At 39.1% G+C, this 26,109-nt stretch overlaps 1 protein-coding gene and 1 long non-coding RNA gene across 5 annotated transcripts in view; one reads left to right on the forward strand and one right to left on the reverse strand.

Moving 5' to 3' along the window:
* LOC141911129 (FERM, ARHGEF and pleckstrin domain-containing protein 2-like) overlaps positions 1-26,109 on the reverse strand; it is a 119,701-nt gene that overhangs the window by 9,234 nt on the left and 84,358 nt on the right. For 3 of the 4 annotated variants that reach the window (XM_074802095.1, XM_074802093.1, XM_074802092.1), the window contains 9 exons: positions 9,796-10,012; positions 9,116-9,300; positions 6,012-6,175; positions 3,971-4,000; positions 2,125-2,328; positions 1,547-1,636; positions 1,068-1,201; positions 411-492; positions 86-272 (listed from right to left, as the gene is read on the reverse strand). In XM_074802095.1, the coding sequence (XP_074658196.1) occupies positions 86-272; positions 411-492; positions 1,068-1,201; positions 1,547-1,636; positions 2,125-2,328; positions 3,971-4,000; positions 6,012-6,175; positions 9,116-9,300; positions 9,796-10,012 (1,293 nt within the window). The remainder of the gene's footprint in view (positions 1-85; positions 273-410; positions 493-1,067; positions 1,202-1,546; positions 1,637-2,124; positions 2,329-3,970; positions 4,001-6,011; positions 6,176-9,115; positions 9,301-9,795; positions 10,013-26,109) is intronic. The other variant, XM_074802094.1, reaches the window with a different exon arrangement.
* Positions 21,331-23,755, forward strand: LOC141911130 (uncharacterized). Its single transcript, XR_012619979.1, has 3 exons — positions 21,331-21,353; positions 23,200-23,364; positions 23,671-23,755. It is a non-coding gene; the product is annotated as an uncharacterized LOC141911130 (long non-coding RNA).

The raw sequence follows: 26,109 nt of genomic DNA on the forward strand, positions 1-26,109 counted from the left end.
GAGTTCATTTGAAATCAATTTACTCGTATCTGTGAAAATGGATGTGCTGGGGTTGGACGTAAAAACAACAGATGGCATTACTTACGATCCATGAGCATGTAATAATGTAGAAGACGATGTACTGGTTTCAGGAGGAATGTGTTTAAAGGGAGGTAGCAAAACTTCTGACTTTCAAACTCTTTGTACGCAGTCTCCAAGCGTTTACTGTTGCGTACGGCGACGTCCATGTCGGTCAAAATTTCATCCAGTTTGTCGAGATACTCTCTGTAGTACTGCATCGTAAAAATAAATGACAGCCAACAAATTATTAACGGTTATCATCCGAAGCATGTAGGAGTGCTTTTGAATTTCTGGCTTTAAGATTATGTCACACACTATACATAATCCCTTCAGTATACATAATGCCTTACCTGTAAAATTTTAGTATTGTTCACCATCAAATCACCAATTTTCCTATAGTCACCATTTATATGTGCATTTGATTTGCCCTCCCTGATAAGATAATCATAGATACGCAAAGGTGAGTAACTTACTCTATGCAAAAAAAGAATAAGATTTTGTGTCTGTCATACCAAACAAAAGAAAAATACAGAATACAGTAACTGTGCAAATCTTTTACATAAGTATATCGATATGCCAAAAGTTGGTTAAAGTTAACGCGTGGATATATGGATGACTACGTTATTCAGCTGTCCCTACTGCAAGCTCTACACAGGATGGCAAACCTAACAATTTAATGACTTCATCAAAACTTAAGAGTTTATTTTCGATCAACTTGCATCTAGATTTTTAAGCCTCATTCTAGCATTTAGGGAAATCACATCTTGCATAGATAGACTAGCTTCATCTTCTAACGCAGCATTTATATTCGATAGTACACTATTGGCATCTGGCGGATCCACACTTGCCATAAATGGAATACAGAGCCCTCATAAAAACTGCATGGTTACCATACATGGCATATCCAAGAGTTTTAAACAACTTCAACCAACTTTTGAGCAACTGGCTCCTGCTTACTTATTGTTTTCTATCCTAAAACCGATAAACCGTATCAAATATATACATACCACATAGCAAGTCTTTGTTCTAACTCCTTTAGAAACCAGCAGTGATGATCATAGATCGGGTCTATGTACGTGAATATGAGTTTAGTTAGATAGTCTGGAAGAAGATCGTTCTGGCAAAGCATGTTCCGGAACCACTGTAAATAAATAAACATATGTACGACATACTGCAAGCAGAATAATTTTTTTTGAAGAAAGGAGATGTAAATTCGCTCAAAATCAGGGTTAACAGACTTTTTTTCATCCCTAAACACGCTCAGCTCAGCCAGGATATTATCAACAGGTTCGACGTTTCAATTTCCAAAGGGTGGAGAGCCAAAGAAGCAAAAACTCTGGATTTTGCTATCTCTTATTCTCAAGTTTCAGGCGAGATGTTAGAGAAATTTCTGACTGCTGAACAATTCCACTAACGACTTATTTCCTGATTCCAATCGATCTAAAACGGATCTAATTTCATGGAAATCAGTTGACGTATTACATACCACGGTTAGCACCTCGATATCTTTTTTGTATGTTCGCTCTGTCATGAGTAATTCTTTCGCGATGTAATACGCTTGATCAATTTGATGACGCTACGAAATAGAAAAATTCAGTCAATTTATATTGAAGCGATATTTGAGCATCATTTAACCCTTTCAGTGCTGACTTATCAATACCCTACAGTGCTGGAGATAATTTGAAAATTTTGAAAAATTCCACCCTAGTGTGTTGAATAACGGGAATACCACTATAGTGCGTCTACACCGCAACGCAGTGTATCATTAGTTACTAGTATTTCACTATGTTTGACAGGTGCTGCGATTTTTCAAGAGAGATAATTATTAATTACTAATTACATCAATACACCGCAGTGCAATGTACTCGCAAAATCCATCACCAATTCATACACCACACTGCAGTGTAGACGCACTGAAAGGGTTAAAGAATGTTCATCGTATACACAGGCCGATTTTCAAAAGGTCATGGAACCATTTGGCTTTAGACTGAGTTCCATTCCATAGATATCCACCTATACCTAAAGTCATAATCTATCACGAAGAATAACTCATCAAATTTTTACCTTTCTGCGTCCCTCGTCTTCGGATTCGACGGACTTTTTTCTCTGCATGAGATCGTCGTCTGAGTCGTCGGTTTTGAACGAGGCACCGCTGGCCGAGCTCAGCGTACTGGTGAACGTACGCGACGTACCCTGCGACTGAACGCTCGTGTAAGAATTGTCGTGACCTGATTGTCCTGAGTGATTTTGACGATCTTTATCGCGTAACTGTCAGGAAAATAAATAAGGGTTATGAACGAATCAGTCGGTTAGAATAAAACCTACTCTACAAAAGGGGATACAATACATTCTTAGAATGATGTTCTAACAATAGTAGTCGTAATAAAAGCCTATATTGATTTCTGGACTCAGCTCGGGTTATAGTATTTGAACCTCAAGTCTAAAGCCCATATCACTTTCTCAGTTTTTGCCAGATAGCCGTACCAACGTTGACCGACCGGCTTGGTTTTTTAACGGTTTGGCAAAATATCAAACTTGTTTTATACACAAATCATAAAATCATACAAACTGACAGGATGAGAAAAATAAATCTATTGCCGATCGAAAATTATCAAAAATCTAAATGATGAAGTATCTGAGTAATTGTTTGATATAATGACACCACTTTAGATGGCAACGTTGTCCCAATTTGTCAGCGCATGCCTATTTGATCTTACTGATTATCCGGTTGAATCAGGAAAGTGCGCGACGAAGGGCTTAAGCCTACTGGTTAGAAATACCGTTCAACTGCGTACATGCATCGTGTATTTGATTGTAAAACATAAATTCTCATTCGAACTAACAACTTTAGCACTAATCTCACTATCTTACTCTACATACTCGAAGTAACGCGTTTTTTTTCGAATTTTCATCAAATGCCGAAAATATGTACGCTACTTATTCATGCAATCGTGATAAAAATTATGATTATGATCATCACACGAAACATCATTATTGACGGGACGAAACTGGCCGCACTATTTACCACCCGATCAATCACTTCACAGACTTCATCGACAATATTCAAATCAAATAAAATCAACGTTTATTACCTCTTTCATATTCAAACACAGCATTTATAAAGCAAAAATCATGCATTAACCCTAATTAATCTCCTTCAAATTTTTTGGGAAATTTCAGTAATATCTTAATTACAGTGTATGCTAGGATATTGGAGTAAAGCATTAATTTTGGACCCAGACCTTATGAGACAAGCGCCTTTATAAGGATTATCAATATAAATTAGTGAGTTGAATCTGTCTGTATTTCTTTTTTGATTCTGTAATTTTTTTGCATACTTGTGCATATACCCAACAACCAAATTTTACATGTACCGTATAGTAGAAGCCAACACTAGTGATTGTGAAATCAGTGTAAGGTACCGGTAGCCCGTATTCACTAGTAGGGAGGAATTTAAACCTGATTGTATTAAAACTACTCTCTCAGGTACAGCCCTTCTCAGCTATCCATCATCTGTGCATTGCTATCAAATGCTGAATGACTGAAGTTTGCAAGTGAAAATGAAGTTAGGCAATCACAATTTCATTCATAATAGAGTCGGACTAATCAACTTTCAGGGCGTAGGGCTAATTAGCAGGTGATGATGACCACTGAAAAATTTACTCTTACTGAAAGCATTGTTATATATAAGCGAAGCAGCTTACAAGCATGATATCAGAATATGTCGAACCAACGCGCGATGCTCGAGCCAGAATCTTGACAGAAATTTTTGTAAGTGTTTCCGATTGTTAAAAAATGTCATGAGTCAGCTGAGGTGTAGCGAGATAGCTCGATATCGCAAAAAAAAAGGCTTCGACATATTCTCAGTGATGAAGAGAGAAAGAAAAGCAGGCAGAAAATAATGGAATACCCATGCAGTGTGTCTCGACTGTCGCCGGCCCTGGGAGGAAAAAAGAAAGAGCTAGGTCTTAAATGACTCTTAAGCACGTAATATGGCAGTGTAATATGCAATAGGTGGCTGAAAGCCGTCAACACGTCTGAAAGTATGAAAATATATTAGCAAGAGAGAAAATAAAATACGTATGACATTAAAATACACTGAATTGAAATGAATAATCAAATAATACAGAGTCGTAGTATTGAGCATAAAAAAAGTTTGGTTACAATTGGGATGAAATGATTTATCTATGGAATGAGATGAATCTCTGTCGTTAGGAACGGGTTAGAAGTCGAGGTTTCTACAAACAGTAGGTTTACAGGTTTATCATAAAAATAAACTTCAGCCTAGCTCAGTAAACGACCTGGGGCCAGCTGCACAGTCATGGCTTAGATCTACAGACTGTCCGAGTTCAATAATCGAAACAACTTAAGACCAGTCTTAACGTCTTAAGATCACGTTTGGACCTCAGTCGAGACTATGCAACTGGGCCTGGTGTTATCTAGGGTGGATCATCATTATGGAACAACCAAATATCAACTGAAGATCTTGAAGCCTGGACACCCATTTTGATCTTTTACCTAGAACCAATTTAAACCCACACCAGCAACTACCAAACAAAAACTCAGTTCCACACAGAACAACCTAACTTAAACTCAGACCCAGTTCCACAGTTTTTTGGTAACGTATGACTTGTGTTGAATCAAGTTTATCTTATCACTCCGTTGAAAAATTTGGAAAAATAACTGTGTGGCTGAATCCAGGATCACCAAAGTTTTACACGTACATTGTCTACTTTTGAAGACTGGTTATAGTTAGCACTGATTTCCAATGATTTGCAAATAATCCACAAATCTATGACCAGTCTTATCCTAAGTCCAGCCCAATTATGGGTCGAACTTACACACACCACCTGGTGGGAAGAACTGATGGATTCATGCACCGATGAATTCGTGTTTAAAGTTGTTATACCTCATAATAGAAATCAGGCCAAACTAACTTGTTGTACCCTGACGATGATTGCTACAGAATGGAAAACATTCATTTCAAAATGTTGGTAAACTGAATGAAAAATTGACGAAACGGTCCTTGAAATTTAGTACATTTCCATGAGTTATAGATATGCATAGCGCTTTATCTGGAGTAGAATATTGTTCATAAATCTGGAATAATTGAAAATGTTGTCCATAACATAAAATTCATATATTCACCATTACTGTCGGAAAACAGTGAGCGTAAACAAAATGCTACACAAAAAAATAAATAAATCAAATGAATGAATGAATGGAAAATGAGTGGGAAAAAATACAGGATATTAACAATACAGTAGACAGTGCTTGCCTTAGATCTCATGAGACTTCGAGATATTCCCAGAGGCAATTCAATTCTGAGGGAGAACATGCTTTACAGTAGAAATGTTTCTAATATTTTGTGCGGGGCACATAATAGTAGCAGGCAAGCGCAGTCTACTCATATATAGCATCAATTACTGAATTTGGCCTATTTTATTAACCGGCCACATCAATAAGGTACAGAAACCATAACTAAAATTCTGCAGGAATCTGCCAGGTTCTTCTTCATTTAAATCAAAATTTGAATCAATTTTTCTCACTATTAAAAGAATAGTCAGTGAGAGCTATGAATGACATACACTGAGTGGGAAATTCAATCTTGTATCTATTCCATGACTTGTCTGATAATATTAGGATTTGGGAGCCTTAAAGTCGTGTTTGAAATGACCTAATTGTAATCATGGACGTATTAACTAGATCCGGTATACAACCATGTTGTATTGTTGCCCTCTTGTGCGGGCCGGTACCCGATTGATTTTCAAAACGAATAAGAAAACCAGTCCCTCAACCATCCGCCCTCGTGAGAATCCAAATTGGATGACATCGGGTGTCCCCATCACTCCCTCCTGGATCAGGGTATGTTCTACTAAAACATACAATGTATTTTATATCGCGTTGATAACAACATTCACAGTTTCCACCGATTTCGCTAAAAAACTTACGTAAAACTCAACTTTTCCCGAGGAAGACGACGTTTCTTGTTTGACGACGGGACCGGTCGGTTTATGTATCGGACCCGGCGATTCGTGGCGATAATTCATAGGGACGGGTACGGTATCTTCGTCGTACGTAAACGTATCGTTGTCGAGTTCATCGGCCGGCGTAACTACAATAGATAATACACGCTCGCTATTAGATTATATTATTTCACACATTTGAAAAGTCATTCATTCATGTTAGTTATAGTGGGGTTGGTTTAGTAGGGGTTGGATGGTATATTCAGGTTAAAGAAAATTATTCATCAAGATTTCTTGATGGATAAATCTCGTTTTCAATCTTTTAAATATGTATATAGTGGGTTTGTTATTTCATTATGTACCCTTAAGCCTTGACTGCAACTCCACCCCCCCCTGCCTGAGTTATAAGTTCAGCTGACTTAATAATGATTGATATCACCATAAGCGAGTGTTATTTTAGCATGAAAATCCTTGTCCGGCAATATCATCGCATGAAATCCTGAAAACCTCAGAGAAATTTACATAAAAATGCAGCACTAGCTAATGCCAGAAGCATCATGAAAGCTTAAATTTTGGATTTTGTCACAAAAACAACTCAACATCAAACAACTCATCAGTTTTTCTTTCTATTTCAGCTGAACAGTTTTTCAAAAGCTCTAGCTGGATGCATTATCTTTCCAAAATATGAACCGCGAATGAATAAACCTTAACTCACAAGGCTAGACGTGCGTGGCACGGAATGATATGGTATTTATCAGAATTGAACCTGTGTAATCCTAAACTATTTTGCAGTAAATTGACACAGACACAAAGGGGTAGATTTTAAGTGCGATTAGCAAATAGAAATTGGACATCTACACTATTAAAGCTAGACTTGTCTCGGGGCCAGATAGTCAAGTAATGCAATTGCAGAATGCATCTCGATGATAGAGAAAAGACAAAACTTTAACACAGGAGATTCAGGAATTCTGATATCAGACGAAATACTCTGGGCCCGGTTTTATAGACTGGTATTACCTTCAACCCGGGTTATTACTCAATTGATAATGAATTGAGTTAGCCCCCGGGTTTAAGGTAATACCAGTCTATAAAACCGGCCCCTGGTGTATACAATAGATCCTGTCAAATCTTTTGCCCTAATCAAGATTAAATTCACCACCAACCACATAAATGTACCTAAAATACGATGCAGAGTTTACTGAACCTTTGATTCCTTGTAAACCGAAATTCAAAATGTTATGGATCGAGTAGGGTTTACTGAACTTTTGGGTTTCTGGATCAATTCCAGGAATAATGATTAACTTCAGAATTGACTTCATCTCCTGCGAGTTGCTTTACAACTATCTCACGTACTTGGCTACAGCCTGTGCCCAGATAATATACACCTTTCCGGAAAAGCCATAGATTCATCCATGAACCAAAACTCAGTATCTGGTTCCGCAGTAACCAGCTAGATGAGACTCTACAGTTTGTTTTCTTTTTGCTTTACGTCGTGTAGATCTTGGTTTCCCAAGACTTTCTTGGATTATTCACTCAACCTCACGATAACGACGGGACCACAGCCTTTGAAGTGCTACCCGCACACTTTATTTTCAAATAGTTTGACTCAGAGTTAAATCTAACTTACAACTGCGGCACTGAGCTCACAAGAATCATGGTTGGATTTCTGGAAAGGTCTCAGTAACGTAGCATGCAGAGTTTTCTAGATAGCAATGGCTAATATACAGGACACAGAAATACAAATTCCACACGAATTACATAGTTTATACCAGACACTGAGTAGACAAGTCAATCTTATCTATCTTTTTAGAGCCTTATTTGATTAAGATTTGGATTTGAAAGACTAAAAATCCAGTTCAAAGTCAATTGAATATTAACCAATTTTGCTTTGTGTATAACAGAGTGTTAGTCTGGTGGCATAACTAGTGTGCTGGTACTCCGCGGAACTAATATGTTCCAATCAAATATAAGCCGAGGACCCATTCCACAGTTAAACGCCGAGAATTTGGCGAACCAGTTCATCTAGTATTTTGGAGTTTGTATGGGTGGAATTTGTAGATGACACGTTAGTACACATTTCTGATAAAACGAGTGAAAACACTCTCGAGAATTATGAGAAATGAGCACGCGGGGAATGTATTGATGTTGTGCGCGAAACGTTGAAGACAGAATCCTTACTATCCGTTCGTTCACGAGTTTCCTCATAAATAGCATTAACTGAAACACATCATAAATGCATACAGAAAATAGACATAATTCTGAGGTGCCGGGGTTTAGGGTTCACAGCGGTTTACGTGCAACATGCATCCAGTCCCAGTTGCGAGTTTTGAGTTAAAATTTGACTCGGGTTTCAAAATTTCAAAATCTCGCATCGAAGGAACTGGGTTCCAGTCTTTGATAGTGGATTCATTGAGCTACCAGCAATCATGAGCTAATAATGCACAGTACATTTTCACCAGAGCAATATTTTTCTTTACATCATAGACAATACGCATGAAACCTGCATTCTGAGTTAACACACCTGGGACAGGAAAATCCTGTTAGTGCTAACCGTGGTTTGTACACTGTGGTTAGGCATAAATGGGCGCAGGGAAACGCTGTTAGCTAACCATTGTCTTCGTGCAGCCTCGTATTTCAAGCTGGTTAGACTAACCACGAATAAGCCGCTAACCACGGTTAGGCTAACAGGGTTTTCCTGCGCCTGCTTTGATGCCGGTATCTCCGTCTAAAGCAGTGGTCACAAACACTCTTAGGAAGGATGGTTTACCAACATTTACGTGACACAATTCGGTGGTGATTTTAAACACATCCAGATGAAGGAAAGGAAACACTATCAATCAATGGAGCGTTTATAGATTGAAATTATACCCACATCTAACAACTTAAGGCAGGTATTAAGATTTAAGACCACTTTAGGACGCACTGGACCCAGAACTATGAGATATTTTTAAGGTAACGGACGAGGAACCGACAGATAATTGTTAGCAAATCTAATCACGTATTGAGAAACCCATCCGAAACATGCTTAGATTCGTCGATACTCAAAAGATGCAGACCCCACCCGCATTCGTACATCAATGAATACGTACGGCAAAGCGGCGAGGGTTCACGGTCTCTGGAAGAACTACGGTCGCGTCGATTCATTCTAGGCGTCGGTGATAAGCCACTCTCCATGCTGCCGTCAGGCGTATTCGTGCTGTTCGAACGCTGTTGCATAAAATCACGTTTCGTATCGGATGAACTATGAACTCGAATCATTCCGTCTTGTTCACGCCTGTGTGTAAAAGTATATTCATATTTTGTTATCGAAACATACATTATCTTAATGAATACAATTTTAAGAGATATGAATGGTTTCAGGGGCGGATCCAGGGCTCTATCTCGAGGGGGTTTCGAATTGTATAAGGACACTCACTATTATAGGGGAGGGCACTTTCTATGTCAAATCAAAAAGGCAAAAAGGGTACTTTACATCAAACTTGTGGTTTTCAGGGGTATTTACAACGCCAAATAATGCCAAACGAGGGCACTCCATGGATTCCACTCCACAAGTCAAATCCATGGATTAAGGGGCACAAACAATGCTTGACGGTATTCCAGAACCCTCGGAACCCCTCTGGATCCGCCCCTGGGTCTTGAGGGTTGTACTTGCTAGTTAAGGCACTGGCCTAGGTGTAATAATTCACATATTTATGTACTCGTTCATTTTACCACCGGAAAATGTTATGAACAGTGGTAGTTTGTAATAACTAATACTGAAGAGACGTACCAGTTCGCTGCATTGTTCGGCATCAGTAACTTCTGTTTGCGTGTCATACTCGTTATTTGCGGTATATTCTCGACCTCCGGCGATCGCGCCAACTGCTTCTTCTGATCCTCCAGCCGTTTCAGTTTCTCCTGAATGCTAAATGCGGGCTCCGACATTTTGCGGTCGAAAATCTTCGACGACGGCGGCGGCGCGAACGACTTGTTGCTATGAAATACATCTGAAACGATACGAATCGAATTGGAATATTTTAGAGACGAATGATTCGGAAGAATAAATTAGGACCGTTGGTAATAAGTGCGAGTGATTGATTGTCTCTGCAGTTTTATGTGAGGAATTATGACAGGGTGGCGCCACTTTCCACCCATTTACAAATCCCGCGAGTTTTCCCTGAATCAGAGAAATTTCTAGATTTCAAATGTTACAAAGTTCATTCATTATTCATTGAATCCTGTACTGATTGATAAAGAAACACGTGGTCAATAGCATTATCCATATTCCCCGAGGTTTCCAGGTTTTTGACGAAATTTGTCAAATTCCCTGGGTTTTCCGAGATTTTGTCTAGATTTTTCTGGTTCCCTGAGTTTTCCGGGTCAGTGGTCACCCTGTGTGGAGATTTAAACCAGATTGCATCGCAATAGGTGATAGGGGACTAACGTGAACTCAGTCATGACTGAGCGTACCGGCTACAAGGGCCTGATAGACCAGTCAATTGAATATAAATACATCTATAGATATTATCCCGAAATTCTTAATATTGGTAAACACCGGAAAGATCACCAGGAAACCACAAAAAAATGACTAAAAGACATGCTTTCCCTGATCACCAAATATAGATTTAATGATAACCTATGATAACCGAGACAGGAGATTGTAGCTTATGCCGATAATGCTGTGAACTTCAACCAGAATAAAAGAAATAATGAAGCAATACTCCAAACAAAACCTACTGGAGTTTGTGAGGTTTAAGAGAGGAAGTGTTCGAAACCCTATTACCAACAGGTGTAATAATAATGCATGTATGTACAAAAAGACACTTTGAATCATCCATAAAATTATATCAATTATTGATTTCATGACTGATTCAAATGTTCTAAAGTGCCCAGAGCAGCAAATTCACACAAAATCTAACGTATTCAAAACTTTATCATTAATGAGAGTTCTTCGATTTCAAATTTGCTACTCGTCAAATAGAAAAATTGGCATCCTTCAAAAGAATCTGTCATTTCACCTGTTTCTTAGGGATTCAAAATAATTGGTAAATGATATCCAATCAAAATGACTTGTGGTGATCAGTGATATTGTGAAGGATTTAATACAGGCTTCTCTAGAGGTCCTACAACCGTGCGCTATATTGGTTGGTTAACGCAATAAGTAGTTTTTACATGCACATTTATATGCACTAGTTCTTAGTTTCTATACCCCTATTTCATGCAAGTATTTTTCAAGATCCCGATAATTTTGTCATTTTTGTTTGAGTGATCGGCTCTAATGACCACGTTGTTTAGCTATCGCATCAAACATGTTAATTCAGTCAACAGGTTTGATACGATAGCTTAATGCATTAAAATCTAATCAATCCGAACATTTTGTACTATTGTTTGTTTGTGTTGATCTATATCAATGATGACTATGCCTACCAACCAACCAACAGCGTCACAATAAACAATGACATCACGTGTGCAAGACCTCTATAGAAGGATCCAAGTGATGATTTCGAAGGAAAGAAAACGTGATTAATATCGCTATAGCAATGCTGAAAGCGGAGAGTGCATTGTTGTGATGTTATCGGTACCGTCTTCCTCCAGATAACCGGCGCCACCGGTATCGACGTGCTCGAGAATCGCGCCGTCGCTGTACGGATGGGCGTACCCGTTACTACCCTCGGGCGGGTACGGTATGTTGTTGTTTACAGCGACAGCCCGTCGTGCCACGTCTTCAAAAAACGGGTACGGAGGAAGCTCCAATACGCCGCCGAGATCTGTAAGCATAATATTCATAGGACAGCGATAAGCATCAAACAGTTTTACATATAGAAGCAATTTCATGCCAGTTTCTCTTCGTCTAAACGATGAAAGCTCAATAATATAATAGAGGTTGAATTATCAGAATCACAAGTTTTGACGAATGTTAGAACGATAGTCGTGTAGCAATCATTTGTTTATCAGCAATTTCATACAAAAGAACATTAACGTTTAGAGGCCACGTCAAAGCTTGGATGAACTTTGGAGTTTGACATTTATCTGCTAATCAGCTTTTGAGCAACTGACCCCTGTTCACTGTTGTGCTCATCCAGTTAAGCCACAGATACATTAATGACATGAGCAATGAAATGCACCACATCATCACCCCTTGTTATATTATATTAGAAGTACCATTCAGCACTAAGACTATCTAGTACTTGTTCTGTACTACAATTCCACTGGATCAACTTAGAGTTGTTCGAGTGCCAATAGAGGCCATAACATAAATTTGGACGTTTAGAAACTGCTGTGGGATCCGTAATGCAAATCATTTATTTCTGATGTCATCACGCTACTATGAATGTTGCTGTAAGCTGTATAATCCCCCATACTGCTAGGTTTGAATGAATACTCAATGATTTTGCAAATACTGAATTCGTCTGAATGATTGCTACACTTATTTCATTAGACTAATTATCAATACATTCAAGCAGAAAAATTAAGCAAGGAGTTCATAGAACAATGTTTGATGTTACAAGGTTATGAAATGAATCTGATGTTCACATCCGCGTTCATCCCAAACGAGGTTACATCACATGTACGCCATCTGGTGGGATTGATACCAGTTTACTATGCGCACGCCTGGTAATGGGTTTCGCGTTTAAGGCGTATCCCGCTCATTAAGCCAAATCAATCATACGCATTCGTTCTTTTCAATAAATGACGAGATCGCGACCAAAATCATATCAATTTTCATCGGTAAATACAACGCGCTAATAATACCGACGCCAGGCCTTCATCCACTGAGATGCACGAACACAGCAGCAGCAGCAACGAGAGGCAGTTTAGAAATATTCATTAATCTTCATAACTTCTTTCGTCGTGAAAAGTCGAGATTACGATGCCCGATAGCGCGCGCCTGTCGTTCAAATCAAAAATTCAATCTCCTCCGCGGCTGACTGACACTGTCTGAGATACAACTATTCTAGCTGTTCGGATTCTATAATCAAAATACTTGAAGGTGAAAACAAGATGTAACCTAAAAGATTTATGATATCCAATTAGTCGGGAGGCGACACGAATGAAATACTGTAATAATTCCTTGCATTCCTCCTGCTCGCCGTTTTCGAGATGATTTTTTTCATGCGATCAGTAAACGAGATCAAATGACGAATGACAATAAGCCTGCAGGTAATTCTCATAACTGGCGGCAGCTGACGACCATAAAGAAAAGCAATAACTACGTGTACATCGCCAGCATTCTCGGGGAAATGTGTGAGAAAATTGTCCAGTCATGCAGTTCGGATAGACAATCTCTTCAGAGGTCGACACGTAAAGTGATGAGTCAACAATATCTGATAACACTGACAACAACACATCATCAACGCTATGCGTAACAGCAACATTCTTTCACCGATATTTTTCATTAAAAATGCCTCGGAACTTGAAAAATAATTCAGAGCAATTTGATCAGGATTAGTGACGTTTAGACTCTATTTTCATGACCTAACTTTTCACCTAATCTGGACATTACAATCTACTTATCCACTGGAATCAATTCATTTTCCCTCATAATCGGATTGGTCCAGAATGATCGGGATGAAGCTGGGTATACAATACAGTCATCTGGTATGTGGATGAACTGCTGTATCCCAATCTCCACATTCTAACTTCCATTAATAAAACAGCGTGTCATATCGAGTTCAATAAAATCAATCCATGATCAATTCTTCTGCACTCTGATGTTATGATTATTTTTAGACTCTCAGCGCGTGGCGTATAATGAAATTTATGGAATACTCTATGTAGACATGGGGGTCGGAAGCACTGTCTACTTGACATGTTTGTGCAGTCAAACTCAGTCTAGATCTGATAAGTCGTCTTTATTTTTGAGTCCCGATTTCTATTTCTTATTCATTTAACTGAGCGCAAGATGTCATTTGGATAAATCATCGACTACAGTGACTTAAGGGAAAATCAACAAATGGAAAGGCATAGTGGTTGCATGAGGTTGGGGGCCCTAGAAGTAGAATTAACAACCTTTCAAATCTATCCAACTGGTTAGCAGTAGAATTAATCAAACAATATGATATAAGGTAGTCAACGTAAAACAAAAGTCAAATCAGAACTAATGAAACTTAAAAAGATGCCGATTTTGATGGTATATTCAGCTCATTCAACGGTCCTTCCTCAATTCAGTTCTTGTCACTAACAACGAACGGTAATAACTCTGCATATTACGCATTATGGCGCGTATATTACATAACCGAGTGCGCTAAGAGCGAAGATTACGAGATGAATTTCCGCGGTTAGAAGAAATCGTAGATCGTGCACCGGAGGCCCCCCCGAAGACAAGACACACGTAAGACGATGACGCGATTAATGTATCGAATTCATGGGGAAATAGATACAGATATTGATAAAACGGTCGGTATCCCGCGTGGCGTATCGCAGGTATCAACATCAGTGCAAACCACCAGAGAGTGATCAGTAATTGAATTCATCGGTAAACTTATTGGTTACATTCTACCCCCGTACCTGTTTCCAATCAATCATATCCGATATCTAAAGACATTCTATACTGATAAAATATATATATTTTGAAGCCCTACCAGTCTACCAATCAAACCATACACTAAACCAACAATCAGATGGTTCAATGATGGTTAGTTCATTTTCAACCAGATTTGAACAGGCAATCCAAACTTCATCAAGAAGTTATCGAATAGATATAAGATTAACTTTCCTGCTTAGCGTATTGTACATTCATTTCAAAATTGAATTAATTAAAAGGTTATTTGTCAATTCACTTTTTCTTTCATATTTTCTTAATGAAAAACTGATAAGCTGTTTACCAATCTCTCTCTCTCTCTCTATCAGACACAGGTAGTGTCTATAAATGAATCAGATATTCCATAAGCCGTTCGAGCTAATATCATCGTCGAAACGAACCTTGACATTATTCATTTCTCTCTAGAGTTATTTCAACTGGAATACTGTCAGATTTCATAGTCATTAAACGTGGCGCGTCGAGCCGACCGATGTCGCGTCTCGAATTCGATATTATACCATCGCTCGCGCGAGTTCCCCGCAGGCCGACGCTACTCCGGGAGAGAGCGCGATACAAATATATCATAAATATACGAATGAATATGTAAAGCCATAGATACAGGATATCATAAACCTCTGGACAGCAACATATTCATCGTCCATACGCAGAATCATGAATAATTATTAAGCCCGGTGCACACCTTTCTGCAATTTCTATTGCCACAATTGCACATAAGCTATTTGACCCATGTCAGATTAGGCCCAGGCCAAACGTTGACACAGATGTCAAACCTGTACTGAATTTCCATTCTATGTCACACGTCCTGAACTTCTAAACATGGCTGCGTTCTACAATCATACCACCACTACTGAATGGACCCGTGACCCGAACAGGGTGTAAATATACACATTGAGAGATTCTCCACATCGAGTAGAAAAATCTGTACACATTTTATGTGCAAACGCGATAAAATATTCTATGGACCGTCCCCAATCGTGAGTGCGCGTAACCCCCATCTCCCCCCTGCGCAGCCGCCGATTGATACCGGCACCATTAATTGAATTAGGTTCTTTTTTCTACCGAGCCGTTGCATCCTCATTGCAGATGTGGCCGGCTACATATAATCTGATCGATGATATAATCCTGGCTTCCCGTTGATTAGTGAGATTTATTCACCGATGCGTGTACGGCCTGTGCGCTGCTATGGGAGGAGGGATTACAGTTTATATCATCATCATCATCGCAGCAACGATGGAATACGCGGTATTTTTATGATCGGAATTTTTTGCCGTCCGACCGACGATAAATATGACTAATAAACGCGTTTCTATTGTCACCGGTGAACGTATTACAGAGATCCCCGTTATAAAATATAACGTTTTAGAGAAGTAAGTGTTCCGAGCGATGAAGGACAACGTCACAATTAACGAACAACGACGGTTAATCATGATTAACCCTTTCAGTGCGTCTACACCGCAGTGCGGTGTACGAATCAGTGATGGATTTTGCTAGTACACCGCACTGCGGTGTATTGATTTAATTAGTAATTACTAATTATCTCTCTTGAAAGATGGCAGCACCTGTCAAAGATAGTGAAATATTAGTAACTAACGATATACCGCGCCAGGGTGTAGACGCACTATAGTGGTATTCCCGTTATTCAACACACTAGGGTGGAATTATTCAGAATTTTCAAATTATCTTCAGCACTATAGGGTATTAATTAGCCAGCACTGAAAGGGTTAATGGAAGCACAACGCCAAATATGCTCCGGCTGACTTCGGCAAAACAGGAATCTCCAGTTACTTTATAGAAGCTGAATGGTCATCATTGCCGCGGCGACACAACTCAACTGGTAACAAAGTGGCACTTCAGGAACTAGCCAGGGATGGAATTAGGGGTTGGTTTCAGGGAGCAGACCGCTGTCTCGCCATTATAGTCCCTATTCAATTCACAAGACTGAGATTGTTAAAGCCTGCAATTTCGACATAATTCATCCTCTTGAATATCGGATCAGATTATTATAATTATCATCAGATTCCCTATTTTGAGATCAACATTTCATCGCATTCAAGTCTTTGAGGTTACTTTTCATCCCCGGATCTATAAAAAACTTGTCGCTGCCAGTTGCGACTATTTTGTGACATCAAGGCCTAACCTTTTGCAACGGATGAATAGCCACACAAGTCAGATATATTAATCATGATTATGATTAGGATATTGGCACTACCAACATATCATACAGATACCAACATTAAGTTGGTACAGGCAGTGGTCGAGAAGGAGACTCCTATTCCAGGGGTGGATTGAGTGAATTACACTGCAAGGTGTTTTCCCAATGAAAGGGGCAAATGATTTTGAAGACATTTTTGTATCGCTGAGATTCCAAAACAAGAGGCTTGTGCTGTGCTGGTTCAGAAAATCGTGAAAATCAGTCACATTTGATACATCATAGACATGTTCATATTTTCACTATTTCACCTGGAATGGACCAATGCTGTATGTTCCCACATGTTTTTAAATCGCGCGGTTCCAGCCAGACGCAGAACTATTCACCCACAGAGAATGATACATTCTAGAATTTCGAAACAGAAATGAGTCTTTTTGTTTAGTCTAAATTGGTTTGTTTTCAAATGAAATGACAAATTTGGAATGGACTAATGAAAATGCTTCTACTAAATTCGATATATTCTAAATAGCGTAGTGTGAACGCAGCTCGTGAGGACGTATGGCTTTGTTGATCTTTGGTTTTGTGGAAATCGTAGCTCTGTAATTTTCTAAGCTAGATCATATTGCCTGCGACAGCAAATATGGTCTGCATTTTACGCATTGCACAAGCAGCCGTTAGCGAACACTAAATATAACATGACACGACACTTCGCGTAGCAGCTCCGAGCGAGTCAGAGGCAGCGCGGCTTTACACGCGAGTCATCATCGTTGTCGCCCGTCCATGCTACGAGACAGGTAAATCTCGGGTTGCATACTAAAACGTCAATTCACCGGCTAACGACATCGAGATATATTTATACTTCGTCTAAATTTGAGGCGAGGTTTCAAATTACAAATGGAATCAGAAAGTTTCTTCTTTCGGCATCATCATTACATTGAGAAGGGACCGAATATGAGAACTACATATCGTTAAACGGCTAAAACGCGGAGGTTTTTCAACGAAATTTGTTTTATTTACGTTTCTGGATTAACACGAGTTTTCAAGTATAAATGATATAAAAACGCACGTGTAACGCAGTATTCGTGATATTTTGTGTAGATCGATGAATCAAGCGCCTTCGTCGATGATTCAAAAGAATAACAAAACCGCATCTGTGAAAACTAATAACAACGTTTTGCGATGATCACTTGGTTCGAGAAAAAAGTGCATCAACTTTTATAGCGATGCGAAATTATTACGATGGATTTATGTGTATGGTTAAGTAAGTCACATGCAGCGAGCTGAAATATGATCTACTGTGTGGAAATGGGAATCATCCGATAAAACAGTGAGTAAACATATAACACATGAACGTATATTTCTTAACGTATTTTTGATGAAATTGTGTACATAGGATTTCATTAAGGTATTCAACTAAAAGAAGTGTTTGTTTGCGAGAGGGGTTGATATAGTGCATTTCAAGGGTATATAAATAGAATATAGCGCATTTCAAACCTTGAATCCCCAAAACAAAATTCTTTCCGAGAAGATTTTGAAGAAATATAGGTTTGTGAAGATTTATGAGACTATTTCTGAAAATATATATTCTTTCGGGATGCCCATTTAATTCTACGATACGCCCTATAGTGGGGGGGGGGGGGGTGGGCGCACCCCTCCCTGAACCAGACCCTAGATCCGACACTGCTAAGTGCATGTTGAAGCCGGCCATTATTGGTATATATGGCATTAACGATTGTACGAAATGATATCCATTACGGTCGCAATTATCAACAACTCTCTCTCTCGTATGTGATTTGTGCAGCGAATGTCGACCGTCCGTAGTCTTAAATATTCATGAACCCTAATTAAACGCCTGTACACAACATGTATAGCTACAGTCTATAATTAGACATGAATCAAAACGCATCTAATCTAAAATGATCTATCGTTAACATCGAAATAAGAGCAATTACGCAAATCGAGTTTGAAAGCGATATAGAGAATATCGATGAGTTGAGTTGATTTAAGTAAAAGAATTGAGTTGTTGAAAATGAACAAATTTGGCATTGGTCAGCCCTGCGACAGCCAATGACTCAATGCCTGCAACACCCTGCAATTGCCAGCCGCGATAAGTCGCACATTTTCTACTTGCTGCGATGCCGAGTGATGCGACCATTTCTCACAGTCACAAATGGCATCAGCTGCTCTTGTGACTGACACAAGTCGCACACCGTCGTGTCGCAGACGACCGAAGCGTTCATTTGTGACCAGGTACAAGCAATCATGTCACAAGCAGTCACAAATCACTCTGGTCCCCACAGCACAATGATCAGTGGCAATATGCGGAGGCAATTGGTATTTAAGTCAAATCCATCAGATTCTAGAAAAATCCCAAAAAAGTGTGATGAGTCATTCTCCTCCCTGGAGTTTGTGAACCTCATCATTCACATTGAAATTAGGTTCACAAAAAATCTTCTGTAAGCTGAACCCCCCAGCAGATAACGTTTCTATGATGAGATGACGCCGTATCAGTTGCATGTTTGCATCTTAAGTTTTCTAAACACATAAATCTAGATTTAGGTAAATGAGAATAGTTATGAGTTTCTGCATCCCCATTTTATGCACATAGTTTCCTAGTTTCTAGATACCCATGTCAATTTATCAGCTCCAAAGACCAAACTATGCTTTTAAGTTATTGCATTGAACATTTTATAACTGTATTAAAAATCCAAAAGCGCTTCGCTGGTTTTTGTCGTTGCGATGATGTCTAGACAATAGCCAGGAGAAACCAGTGAAATATCTGAAACCTGATAAGTTTGAATATTCCATTGTATCGAGCTGGTTCCATCATTTTAAAATGAGAATGATGAGCCATTACTCACTTCATGATTCACGTTCAAAGCATTCTCGAAACAGAAAAAAAAGCGAAATCGTTTTTCGTTTGTTCGTCGTTTCGACGATAAGTTAATTCCCGACCGCCGGCCGAACACGAAGAATTGAAATAGAATTTCGATGACGGAATCACAAATAACTAACTCGATATTGATTTTCTAAACAGCGCGCACGCGGGTTCGCGTGATTTCGTCTTAAAATAAAGCCGACAGCATTCGAAAACCTGGCTGGCGTTAAGATGGCATGAGAAAAATAATTGAGATTCTCTTTCTCTTCAAGCCCGGCGTACGAGCTCTACGTTCATCTCATCAACGTATGATCGCATACGATGAACTGATGCCACGAGCGAAATCGAGCGAAATCGTATGAAGCCTTGGACTTTAACAATTATTTCGTTGTTTATCAAATAAGAGAGCCTCTAGTCGGATTCTAACTATAGCTGCGATCACACGAGCATTTTTAGCCCGAGCCAAATTTTAGCACAGGAAAAATGATTGCGTTTCAATTGTAAATGGTTCTGGAAATGATTCACTTCACTTTGTTTAAAGCATTGTTTAGTATGGAGTGAGTGGTTTACATGCGAACACGCTCTCTAATCAGCCATGGGCCAAATTTTACTAGAGTCTGATCCGTGTCAATTTGGCCCTGGCCAAAACGTCTCCGTGTGATCGGCGGCTAAATACTGAAAATCTGGAACAGCTATGATAACATATTTTCCACATTTTAGCGTAGCTAGACTAGTATACAATGGCTATTTTAAATTGTCATCAAAAGCAATGAAAATGTCACCAGTACACACGCGCTATTCATCGACTACGTCTCTGTGATTGTTTGAAGTCGAGCAGGTTTGACATTAATAAGTCTAATTGCCTTCGAAATCTAAATGAAATCATTCAATTACCAACATCCTTAACGTCGCGACTACGCAACGATGCAATTATTTTGTAACGTTCACCGCGCTCGAAAAATATCTAATTGGATTTTCTTAATTATTCATGAAATAAAACGATCGAAGAGGTTTATGAGTTTCAATTAGACACTTGTCCCGTATACATATATAATGCACGCATATTGAACTGAGAATTGATGTAAGTTTGCAACAGTTACAAGCCTTCGTTTTCCAGGGACTCGATATTAACTCTTTACTAGAAAATAACCAAAACTGGACGAATGTGCAAAATGTTGTTTATCCACAACACACAAGTTTATTAACCCGCTTAATTCCGATCAGTAAATCCAGATTTTCTAGATATGCTATAAAACATTTTCTTTCATATTTCGTCTTATTTTGTACATATCTCATGATCTTGTGCTTTCTGATGTCAGTAAAATGAAAGATTACATAGATTTTAAGTTTTACCCCTATAAACATGAATCCTTAATATCAATATCATTTGTCATTCACAGGTCATTACATTGGACAAACCAAAAAAATGCAGATGTTCAAATCGATACGGAAATAAAGCGGCCGCTTCAACAGGAAAACGCGTCGGGCATTTTACTAACGCTAATTGCTACCATCATGTGAACATTGATTTCTCGTAAATCTTAAACAGTAACCGAGAGATAGCAGTACCAGCGCCGAGCGACTGCGAGAACCCTGCAACATCGTCGCTTTACAAACTGTCGCTGTAAACAGAGATAAAATGAAGAAACACTGCGGACCAGAATGATGTGAATTTAAACAGCTGTCTTGACGCGTCCACATTTCACGCTGGATACAACAAGAAATGGACGCAATCCTCACGTTATTGCTGTATCAATCTTCACTACTGTCAGGTGTAAAGTAAGTCTTTATCATTTATCAACGTATACCGCTGCCAGTGGCAATCGAAACAAACCACATGAGCCGCACGATCACCGCAAGTGTTTTCCAGCAGGGCCAGATTAGGCCCGGGCCAACCGTTCCTAAAAACAACGCATCAGGCTAAATTTTAGCACGGTTCAAATTATCATGCGTGAATGCTAACTGGTTCACCTCGCTTGCCACAGCAGCATTTTAGTTATGAGTGAATTTCGAAATTAAGCACATTCCAAATTTGACTCAGGCTGGTCCCAGCCAGTTCAAACTTATTTCAAAAACAACTTATCTCGTTAACATAAATATAGAACAGACTTTTGCAAGCGCAAACGCCTTGTCTGTTTTACATTGGAATGGGTTTAGAATCTAAATCTGAATAAAACTTTAGCGGTTGACTGACATATCATTCAGGTATGTAACGAAAGAGAGCGTGCGATAAACATAATTTAGGCGAGCACATGAATGCCCATACGTATCATTAACAACTAACCCGCTGCTGCCCGCAACAATACTGTTAATGAAATTGTTTGTTGCCTTGTTACGCGGCGTCGGCAAATGAAGACAAACTTCTCTCTCTCTCTCTACGTCAGCTTCGTTTGTATTCGTTCAATGAAGTCACGGCGACCATTTCGGATGTGAAGTGACGTTGTTTGACGTACGACCGAGGCCATTACGATTTATTATCAAACCGCGAATCTCGTATTCTACGCAGGTTGACCCTCGCTCGTACGAGGAATCATTGCGAATGATAAATTCAAGAGAAATCTTTCCAATTTGTATGAATCGCGACGGGAAAAAACTGGACTTCGGTATCTGAATATCAAACTAATGTACAGCTATACCGAGAGCTATACCAACGTGTATTCGAATAATGGACGATCGAAGATATTTTCATCGGTGGTGACGTGACGAGCAAATAAAAAGAGATAAACAATCTTGCGTTATACGATTGAAGTTATCAATCATCGTTCAGTTTTAACCAACGTCTCCTTCAACAGTGGCGACGTCGTGGTTCCCGCGAGATTCCCGACTAAGGAATTAACAAATTTGCCAGAATAGATCGCTAACACAACAAGTTCGTAAAATGATTCAGTGCTTAGTAGTTCTCATTGATGGGAGTGTTTTTCGGTAAGGCGGCTTAGTGCTGTCTTCGTTTTCATTCGTAATACGTTGTCCGTGGCGCTCTACGTACGCGATATCTCATACTTCCGGTTCTGTCACCATTGCCACCACGAAAGTATAGCTGCGTTCGCACTAGGATTCCAGTATGGTACCAAGCGTTCACACTAAGAAATCATTCGAGGTCTATTCGCGGCTTATTCAGTTCTGTACTGAAATACGCGGCTTATTAAGCGCGGAATGCGATTCCGCGCCCAAAACCCGATCTGAGTACGGCACTGAGCTGGCCGCGTATTTTCTGTAGTGTGAACGCAGATTCGGCGCTTAGCTAGCCGCGTATTCATATCCTTAAACACTTAGCACTAATTACACTCCCCTCTATTGGCACACTGGGTGACTACTATACTGGGCTTACTAAGTGCCGAATCACGACTCGTAGTGTGAACGTAAATGGCTGTATAAGCGCCGTATTTTGGTGAATTCGGCACCAGCAAAGTACGTAAGCGCCGAATCTAGTGTGTTTGATAGCAAATACAACAAATACAACATGGGACAAATCTCACTCCTTACTATACAGAGATAAACGATCATGTATCGTATTATGGTTGGTTTTCGGTGTGGAAGTTGATAAACCCGATATGATTTCAGTTCCGCACTGAATAAGCCATAAAATCGAAGAACAAAAGTGAGTCCAAAATGTTTTTTCTTTCAGATAATTATTCAACGTTTCAATTATATCCAGAATCAGAAGAAGTACAATCCAAAAACAAAGAAACTAAATACAAGCAATAAGATGTGCTAGGACGCAATAAAGCTTCGATTAATATTGCTCGCCAGCTAGTTGTTAATGCTGTAGGTGGCGCACGTGTTATGAGAGGTAAAACAATGGCCGCCCACAATTAAGGCAGTCTCACTGTTTCAAAAGAAGAGCTTTCGCAGTTATTTGGTTGAATTTCAACCAGCGCAAACACTCTGGCAATCATTCAACCAACAAGGCGAAAATTCTTTCACAGAATTTACGCTTGAATAGATGGCAAAGGGTTAAGCCTATCAACCCTATTGACGATGCAATGAATGAATTATGTAAAATACTAAGACTGAATCCTGTCAAATTTACTTCATTCATTGAATGGCAAAGCTCCCTCGAAATGTCATCGTGAATAAATTATTCATTCATTTCCAGATATCGAGTGAATGGGTTAAACCTCAATTAGAAGCGATACTTATTTTTACTAATGGCGAATGAAACAGTAAATGGAAATCCCTAGCCACCAGTTAACCAATAGTGATCTGGTTAATGTGCTGCTGGTGCGGCATGCACGGCTATATATAGACCTATCATATCGTTTAGCAAAAACTGAAAACTGTATATCCTCCAGAAACGGCGGCTAACGATCATTCCCGGGACACTCGTATGAAAATCATCCATCGTCCATTGTGGAATGGAACTTATTTTGGTAAACAACAGGCCCGATGAACCCGCAAAAATCAATTGAAAAGTAACGATTCAGGAGTAGATTTTGAAACATCAGGAATTAGAGGCCATCTGACAAGCTCACAATTTCAATATTCAATGCCCCTACCGAAGTAATACAGCAGATTTGCCAATCATCAATTACCAGATCAGGGACAAAAAGGACAACTTTCTGGGCAACAATAAGGAAAATGAAGAATAAAGAGGGACAGCAATAGATTTTCAATAGCATAAAAAACACCGTCAGGGTAGTGAGACATTTACAGGGACCAGTTGATACAGTTCTGATAAAGGAACCATTGACCTCGAAATTCACCACAATCAAAGAACATATCATTAGCTACAATGTGTGAAGTAGATGGAAGCGATACTGCGATGTCTATAGAAAGCAAGTAATCGCATCATCAATTACGATTACAACCACGAGTTCGTCTCTGATGATTACAACCAAGAGTTCGTCTCTGATGAAATACACCGCGTAAAAACGGTCAGGAATTCAATACCTCGAATGAGACTACTTATCCTGTCACAACGGCAAGAATCTGCCGTGACGATCCCTAAAAGCAGTTCCCAAACGGGAAGTTCTAAAAATCAGTACAAACATCAGAGAATGGCAGCAATCGCGACAGTGATGCCGCGTCTGCAACAGATAACTTATAGTGAACTCAGCAGGGAAATAATCTCATACTGGAATCATCAGTTTACACAGAGCTTCATAACAAACAAGCTGCCGTTTACTTCCATTTTTCTGCGATGTCATTTATAAAACGGCGCGACTATACTGACATGTACACCACGGTCTCGCTATGAGAGAACTGACATCTCTAATTAAAGATACATACAACTATCAGGCAGACAAGCCGACATCAGACTAAAACACTCCTCGTCCCGATGTTTCCTATTCTAAATTCTCGGATACTTGAATCTAAAATGAATTTCACTTGATCTTTTATTTGAATTTAATGAGTTTTTATATCCGTACTTCAGAGACTTTTCAAATAATTTCGACGTCAACATATAAAAAGATAATAGATTGGTTCTATGCAAATAAGCATCCTTGTACATTTGTATAATTATTCAGAAATCTATTTACTTCGAGGAAAACATTGGCGAGGTTTTCGGAATTTAAGAGATTTGTTAATTTGCTTCACTCGCCTCACACAGCAAAATTGTTTTTATCCAATAGTTTTTTTTTCGCAATATTTTAAATTGTAAATCGCAGTAGATCTTTAGCCAAATGTACCATTATTATCATCAACATTTATTGATCTATTAATGGGTGTTGTTTTGTTTTGACAGGCATGTGCAACGGCTGGAAAACAAATACCGAGGCTGTCATGTTCAGAACCATGCATAAGATGTCGTTTTAACCGGAACAATGGAAAGTGGAAAGCATTCAATGAAAAACATTCCAGCCTAAAACCGAGAGCACTGTGTAGCACTTCACTATCGGGAAAAAGGTATGCAATGAAACGTTGATATCTAGAATGGGTGTTAACTAGAAGTAAAAATAGACTGTTAAAAAATTCAATATTGAGTAAGTTTTTCCTAAACATTCAGAAAAGACACCACACAAAAGGTATTTCTAAATCTACGTAAATAACTATCAATCAATCGAATTTCAATTTGGTTAACGTTTTTTCCCAAATCATTTCGACAAAAAAAATTGTCCTGCATATTTCATCATTTAACTTCGGAAGCTCTTTAAAATGTAACTCTATCTATTTTACCGTAGTTCGTGATCTACCAAACCACTACAGACAAGCGCATAAGTAGTATCTAGCTTTACATAACCTTTATAGGTAAAAAACATACGGTGTGTGACCAAAAATGATAGCGTTTCTAACAAAATTTGCACAAAACATCTGATGTTCATGAACAAAAAATCTCCCCAATCCAATGAGCTGTTGTCACGTATGGATACATATATATTATATTACGGTACAGTAAGACGACGCAGTAATGGGCATTTCTTATCACCACAGGCGAAATACGTAGCTACTGATAATGACCATCAAATGGCAGTGTCAATATCTCAGCCCTCAGTCTCTCTAATGTAGAAGACGTTTTAGTAAATTTCCTGCTGGTAGATATAAACAGGGACGGATGTAGGAAAATTGGAAGGCTGGCGTCGATAAGAAAAAGGAA

This window comes from Tubulanus polymorphus, chromosome 9 (assembly GCF_964204645.1).
Source record: "Tubulanus polymorphus chromosome 9, tnTubPoly1.2, whole genome shotgun sequence".
NCBI lineage: Eukaryota > Metazoa > Nemertea > Palaeonemertea > Tubulaniformes > Tubulanidae > Tubulanus > Tubulanus polymorphus.